Source organism: Harmonia axyridis, chromosome 6 (assembly GCF_914767665.1).
Source record: "Harmonia axyridis chromosome 6, icHarAxyr1.1, whole genome shotgun sequence".
In the NCBI taxonomy this organism is placed as follows: Eukaryota; Metazoa; Arthropoda; class Insecta; order Coleoptera; family Coccinellidae; genus Harmonia; species Harmonia axyridis.
In genome coordinates, this window is record NC_059506.1 from 18,966,549 (window position 1) to 18,974,127 (window position 7,579).

Sequence of the window (7,579 nt, forward strand, 5' to 3'; positions counted from 1 at the left end):
TTTTGGAGTAGATAAAAAAATGTATCCTGCCAACAGAGTACAATCCCCTGTCAATCAATAGCATCGTGACTCCGATTTTTATTGTGTAATGTCAAGAAAGTATCTTGTACTATAAAATTGTTGAAACTAATAATTATTAGTTAATATTATATTATACAGGGTCAGAACTATTTAAAGAGGCACTATAGGGATATCCAAAACTGTTAGAAATACAGGAGGATGGCTTAAATTACAGAAAATTTGCGTTATTTAGGGATTCGTGTGTTAATGCTAACAGATCCAAAATATCTCCAATGGTTCTCGAGAAATCTCGAAAGAACTGAAAATCGAGATTTTCTTTTTCTCTGTATAACTCATTTGTTTCTGGAGATAACTTCACGAAATTCGTTTTGTAGCCATAATCCAATATAGAGATTGTAATGGTGTAGTCAGATTTTTTCGGTTTTCCATTATTTCAGAGACGCGATAGTCAATTTTTTTCTTATGGACGCCATGTTGGTTCTCCTCATGATGTGATAAAGACAAAAATTACGAATTGAATAATGTATTAAACTCTACAGAAATATCGAGTCTGCATAAGCAAATTTGACTTTCCTCTTTATTTTTTTGTTTAAATGGCTGGTGGCAGAGTTGTCAAATAACTTGTTACTTCGTTATATTGTTATGTGAAACAATCACTTAACTTTTGTAAAAACCCATATCCTGCCTGATAAGTAACGTCATATTAATAACATAATCATGCTGATACCAACACTCTACATAGCGTAGAACTGGCAATGTCTGTAGAAATTGTTCTATATAATTCAAAAAACTCAAGTGATGGTTATGAAAATATGAATAATAGTTATAAAAAAACGCATACATTGTGTTTTAGTTGGTAATATAGGTATTGATCATTTGTGGTATGTAAGCTCAACATACAAAGTTCATCACATGCAGTGAATCTTATACAATCTCACTCTCGAAGACACAGAGCAACTTAAAAATAGTTCTTAATAGCTGAGGACAAAAAAAACTTGGTTAATTATTGAAACGCTTAACTTTTTTTGTCTAGAATTAGACATTATATGGAGTGCTCTTCAAGAATAACCAACATTTCGGCCAAAATTAGTGTCGAAATAAATGAATGTCCTCGTGCAACGTTAGAGATCATTGACATGATTCATATGATCAATTATACCACTTCCGTCCTAAAATGTAATGAATATGCTAGATGCAAAATATTAGCCTGTTGAATGATACGATAATTATTGTTTTTCATCATTATATTCAGATGAAAACTATAAAAAAAAATGTTAAATTAAATTAATTCAAATAATTAATTTTAAACTAAATATAGATTTTGATGGCGTTTGATTAAATTTATTTATTGTCATATTTGTCTTGTACTTTTTCAATTTTCTTACTGCATAAACAGAGCGTCGCTAGATTCACGACTATAGTGATACTAGATGTCAAAATAAAGAGATATACCTAGATTGATACTTTATTGTCCTATGTAAGGCATACAAAACGTATGCATATATTCGTCAGTCAATTATTTACTATTCTACATAAAAACAAATGTAGAAAAATTAAATATGTGAGAGTCTCTAGTTGTCAAACTTATGCATCCCTGGCATACATCACAACCAAAATATTAATTGAATGAACCGTCAATAATGGCTCAATTGGCTTTTAATATTTTAATATGGTTCTATAAGATTTCAATAGTATAAGGTTAAAAAGCAAACGAATTATCCTTTTTTGGGTAACAAATACCCTATGCAAGTGAGCAATTAACCCATAATGAAATGTTGTATGATAGATGAGAATATAGTACACACTGATCAGCGCAATCATCAAAACATTTTCTCAGCTGCAACAGTGCAAAATAGGCTTCGGACAATAATTTACACACCCTATCAACAAGAAGCTGCCAACCAAGAGTTTGATGCAGAATTACACCTAAATACCTGATACCAGCAGAAAAACGTACCTATGTGACTCCAGAAATAGAATTAGCATTGCAGAATTTCAAATAATCAGTCTTTCTGTGATTCGACACAAGTCTGCTCCTTTGACACCAAACATCAACAAGCTCTCACACTGCGGCAACCTTAACACCAACCTCTTCAGTGGCCCACCCGGAGACCACCACAGCTACATCATCAGCATACATAATACTACGTCTTTGAACAATAAAACATGGCAATAAAAAAAATAAAAGAGGTCCCAGGTTCGACCCATGGGGAACACCCAAAGAAATCTCACGAGACACAGATTCAACTCCACCCAGCAAGACCCGCATTTTCCTGACCGACAAATACGACTAGGGATTCACGGCTTGGCTTGATTTTCAAGCTAACTTGGCTTGAGCTTGACTTGATTTCAAGTCAACTAGTTTTTTCAATCTCAAGTCTTGTACTTGAATCATATCAAGCTACATGATTTGTAGCAGTTATATTGTGTAGTGTCACATCAATAAAAAAATGATAAAATTAGAAGAAACAAAAATTTCTATTTATTAAACTTATTGTATGAAAGAACAGAAAATATCCAATTTTTTTAAACCACTGGTCGGCATTGAAACGAACTTATTGGTGACAGGTGACACAAGAAACGGTGTCTCAAGTCTCAACAACTAACTATAACTATAACGCCACACGTTGTTCATTAGGAAAGTGTCGCTGTGTCGAGACATGTTGCACTTTATGTCGTTCTATTTAAAACTATAGTTTACAACAGCATGCACCTCGCTGCGTTATACTCGTTTAAATTCGATCTTGAGGCAAAATAAAATAATAGACATTCAAAATCAAATCTAGACATACACAATCGGTGGTGTCTATTCAAATTAGCTATAAAACTAATTCAAATATCACGAAAAAACATGGTTCAGAAAATTCGAATTCATTATCAGAATCCAATGGGTGACAAAATTATCTACGGATATTTTTGAAAGTGGCAATTTTTCTACTCACCTTAACGATGTGGTCTTTCGTACAGTGGAGGGACTTCTCTTCGGCTTATCAGCTGCAGAAGTACTCAAAGATTTTGGACGATATTTTTCTATTCTGAAATAATGAATCAAAAATATTTATAGTGTTCGCATTATTTTCACCATTCAACACTAATTCTCAACTTGAAGAACAAAACAAGAACTACAAATTCTACATATTATCTTGACTAGTCAGGACTACCAGTAACAATAATATTGTTAAATAATTTAGTGATCATGATATTATTATATCTATTATTATGATTCTGTGATCCGATATTTTATGACTATTCGATCACAGACTAATCTGTGATTCGATGGTCAATAATGTAAATTGGTTAGGTTCAAGAATCTGTTTATAAAATGCAAACAAAACACCATATCAAATGGAGCAGTATAGCCAAGTAAAATCTGAGTTGAAAGATAGTGTTGAAAGTGAGATTAAGCCAAAAATAATTTATTCTTATGGCAAATTCAAGATAGTCCAAAATGACTAATGAAAAATCATAGCAGGGAGAGCACCAAGTTTCCTGTTACTATCTAAAAAGTTTTTCTACAAGTACAAACATTTTTTAATTTTTGTTATTTATATACCTACCACCAACAACACGTTTGAATAATTTTAGCATCTTATTTGAAGTATTGCTGATACTGCAGTAGGTACCTATATGGAAATAACATATCTAATAGGTACCTAGTTATTGGAGACTTCAATCAACTTACTTATAATAGCGGACTAGAAGTGGATTACCTTATTTCGAATAGGGGTTCTTCACGAGATTTGATTCAATATAACACCAATCAGGTATACTATAGACCAGGTTTTTTAAGACGTTAAATGTAGCATACAACGCAGTGACAGCCCTTTTGTTACACTTGACATTTTCGCTGACTTTTTCGCATAGAGTATTTTGTTTATTACTGTGAGCTTTTACGAGACCGTCAAATAGAATTGATTTTGACAAGGCTGTCGTGAAATTCAATTTTTCCTTTGGGAACATTCAAAGTCGGTTGTGTAATCTGTGGTTGTGTATAAAATACAGCTAGTTCAGTCAATTTGTGCTCACAAAGGCAGTTTCGATTTCTTTGTTTTTATATGCTCTTTAGGGTGCTTAATCCGAATCTGTAGTGTGTCACCAAAATTTCGTGACGGATCATTGAAAGAATCCAAAAAAAAGGAAAAATTTTCATTTTTAGGTTGGTTTTTTGCATATAACTCGATAAATATCAATAGTTCGTGAATAAGCTGCCTAAACAAAAACATAGAATATAAAATTTTTCACGAATTACTTCCATTGAGTTTTTTGTCCGATGTACCGTTCTGGCTCAAACGGTAGTTGAAAATTTGCGTATTTTATACGAGATTTTATCTGTCTCTGCAAAAACCCACTCTTTGGGGTAGTTTTGATTTCGTCGATTTTATAGTTTTTTAGGGTGCTGAATCCAAATCTGAGGTTTTCTTCCAAAATTTCATAACGGAACATTGAATTTCATTTTTTTTCCTCAATTTAATAAGTAGATATCAAGGTGAAATAAAAACTGGAAAATGGCGGAAAGGATGGTCTTTGAAATAAAACTGTACATAATTCCAGAACTGTTCCACAAGGTGTTAAGAAATTTGACAAATACATGTTTTTTTTGTCAACCTGTTTTAATAAACTGTCAACATCTTTGGAAAACTTTTCTGGAGAAATTTATCTTCAATTTGGCGTAGAAACAATTTAAATCGATGAAAAATTCCGAAAGTTCATAGACAACGAACTTCAGCAAAATTTTAGGCGGCCTAGTTTTTCTGCCGGTAAGTTAGCATCTTTACTAGGTATCGAAGTCATCTACTAAACTGCTTGCTTGGGAATTTGGGCTAAATTAAGAAAAAAAGTACGACCGCCTCGAAAACCTCTTGTGATGACCGTCAAGATAAACATGCGTAATTTTATTACTTTGTTGAAGGAATACTTTGAGATGCCTTATCTGGTAATATATTTTATGAGCTCACATACTCTGAGAACCTTTCCGATAAAATGTTCGGACGGCTCCTGTAAAAGATTTCATTTAATAGATACCTTACGGAATAATTATGTGAATACAGCAAAAATATGTATCATCACTAGATTTTTGTAAGATATGCAGTAACCCTTGAGAATGGGTTGAATATGCATTTACATTGCAAATATATAACTGCATAAAATCCAGTATCTAGTGATGACGAAACCGTTATCAAATTCGATTCTGTCCGTCCGTCGCTAAAAACATGAGTAGATAGTGTCAAGTGTTTTACTAATGACTAATTACCAAATTATCGATATAGTATGTATGTATGTTTTACTTATTAGTTCCTTATACTAATGGTATTACTATAGTATAAAGAATCCTTTTACTATGGTTTTACTAAAAAATTTGTAATATTACAGAACCTAGTCTAAAAATTTCTTGTCTTGCACATAGGAAAATGACAGAATCCTTGGATAATTTGTTTTCGAGATATGGGGTGTTTGTAGGCCCCTTTTTGTGACGTTTATACCAGTTCATCGAATCTTTATCAATCTACGCCACAGATTGGGCAGGCAAATAAGTACCAAATTTATATTTAATTTATTCATCACAACTTACTAACTGGATAGTAGAATCTGGATTTTTAAGAGGATTTTTAGTGAATTGTTTCAATTTTTTTCTCGAAATCAGTAGCAGATATGACAAAATTAAATTACACCAAAAGACACCAAAAAGTGTAGTACTGGGCCAAAGTTCGTTTTTAAGTTTTTCTAACCTATCAGTTCTCCATCAAAATAAAGTTCTGGAAGAAATAATCGGGCATTGAAAAAATATCACCCTCTAGGTGTGTATTCGAAAATACCATTTGACATGATGAAAACTTCAAATAGAAATATCTATGCCGAATTCAATTTGAATATCATGTTAAGGGAAGGTGCTATGAAAGGACTTGAAAATAAAACAAACTGACTACCTATATCTCGAAAACAAAACTTTTGCGGACCCATGGCATAGATTGCGGACGAATTGGCATAGATATTCCAATTTAATCAATTAATTATCCAAAAATCATGAGTTATCCTAATTTTGAATGCAAATCTACAGGCTGATTTTTTTCTGGAAGGGGGCCCGCTTCATTCCTCCAGAATTATTCTTTTGTGAACCACTGGTAGTTTAGAAAAATTTAAAAAGAAACTCCTATTCAGTACTACACTTTTTAGTTTGTTGTATCTGCAATCGATTTCGAGAAAAAAATTCAAACAACTCTCTATAGTAATTCTCAGGAAAATCCAAATTATTTCGGAGATCCAGTTATAGGAGGATGTGATAAATAAATTACTTATAAGTTTTGGTAGGTACTTATTTACCAACTCTGCAGCGAAGATTAATGATGATTCGATAAACTGGTTGACCATCACAAAAAAGTAGGACTACAAGAAACACCCTGTATCTCGAAAACAAAGCGTTTGCGGGCTCATGTTTATGTGCAATTTATTTTTAAAATTATCCAAGGAACCTCTCATTTGCCTTCGTAACTCCAATTCAGGAACACCCAATATAAGATAAAAACAATCGAATTGGTAAAAAAAAAAAATTATTTTGAGAAATTTGGTTCAAACTTCGTTATCTTTTCCTCGCATTATAGATATGAGTAAACAATGTCGTCAAAAGGGAAAAAAAAAGATTTACGCTCTTGGCAACCAACCGAGTATTAACAAAACAAAATAGCAATAAAGAATGACAAAATATGCAACGATGTATGAGCTGATTATATCAACCAACATATAAACATAAATATTAGTCATAAAGAAGTAAAATAGAGATATTTAAGACAAGGTACAACAAACGGGTAGGCAGCACACAAAAGTAATTACAATATCTTGAACCTATCTCGAATGTAGTTTTTGTTCAAATTCAAGTTCGTGTGTATATTCCACTTTGAACTGATTCATATATACACTTCTCTTAACTAAATACTATTGGAACAAGCGCGCATAAACATTAATTAGGTATCCCTTAATTGACGAAAATTAATCGTAATATCTATTCAACACCCAATAGTAATGTCCGCTGAATATTGGACACTAGTAGGTATTCTACTCATTTTTAAATCATACCTTTAAGAATTATTAAAATATTCATGAAAACAACGTGAAAAACTAAACTTACCCTGTTTCTAAAGAATCCATTGAATTACTCTCGAACTGAAACATACTTCTTGGTTTTTCAGTAACAGGACTTGAAGGGTTGGACTTCGTCTTAAAACTACCACTTCCTAACATTTTCTTCAATTTATTCCGAAAGTTATGAGTTTTTGGAGAATTCGGTGATTTATCCATCGCGTCAAAGTACAAACTGGAAGGTTTCAACACAAGGGCCGCAAAAACGGTTAGAACTACGAACAGTATCAAGATACAATCTTGGGAAGAAAAGAAAACATCCATTTCAATGTAACAAAAACTTTTTCATGTGATAAAAGTTTCACGAACAATCACTAGCACTATTTTCGTTTCTCGCAACCCTCCAGATGGTGAAATTGTAAAAATATTTCATATACTTTCTCCTGGTAACTCATTCCAACGTCTTAATCGTTCGAAACACCCGATT

The 7,579-nt window shown here is 32.6% G+C and overlaps 1 protein-coding gene across 2 annotated transcripts in view; it reads right to left on the reverse strand.

Moving 5' to 3' along the window:
• LOC123682992 (rap1 GTPase-activating protein 1) overlaps positions 1-7,579 on the reverse strand; it is a 514,048-nt gene extending 506,469 nt beyond the window's left edge. The window contains exons 1-2 of one of the 2 annotated variants that reach the window (XM_045621871.1): positions 7,142-7,579; positions 2,964-3,056 (exon numbers count right to left, since the gene is read on the reverse strand). In XM_045621871.1, the coding sequence (XP_045477827.1) occupies positions 2,964-3,056; positions 7,142-7,416 (368 nt within the window). In that variant the 5' untranslated portion in view covers positions 7,417-7,579. Of the gene's footprint in view, positions 1-2,963; positions 3,057-3,731; positions 3,755-7,141 lie in introns of those variants that run through there. The other variant, XM_045621882.1, reaches the window with a different exon arrangement.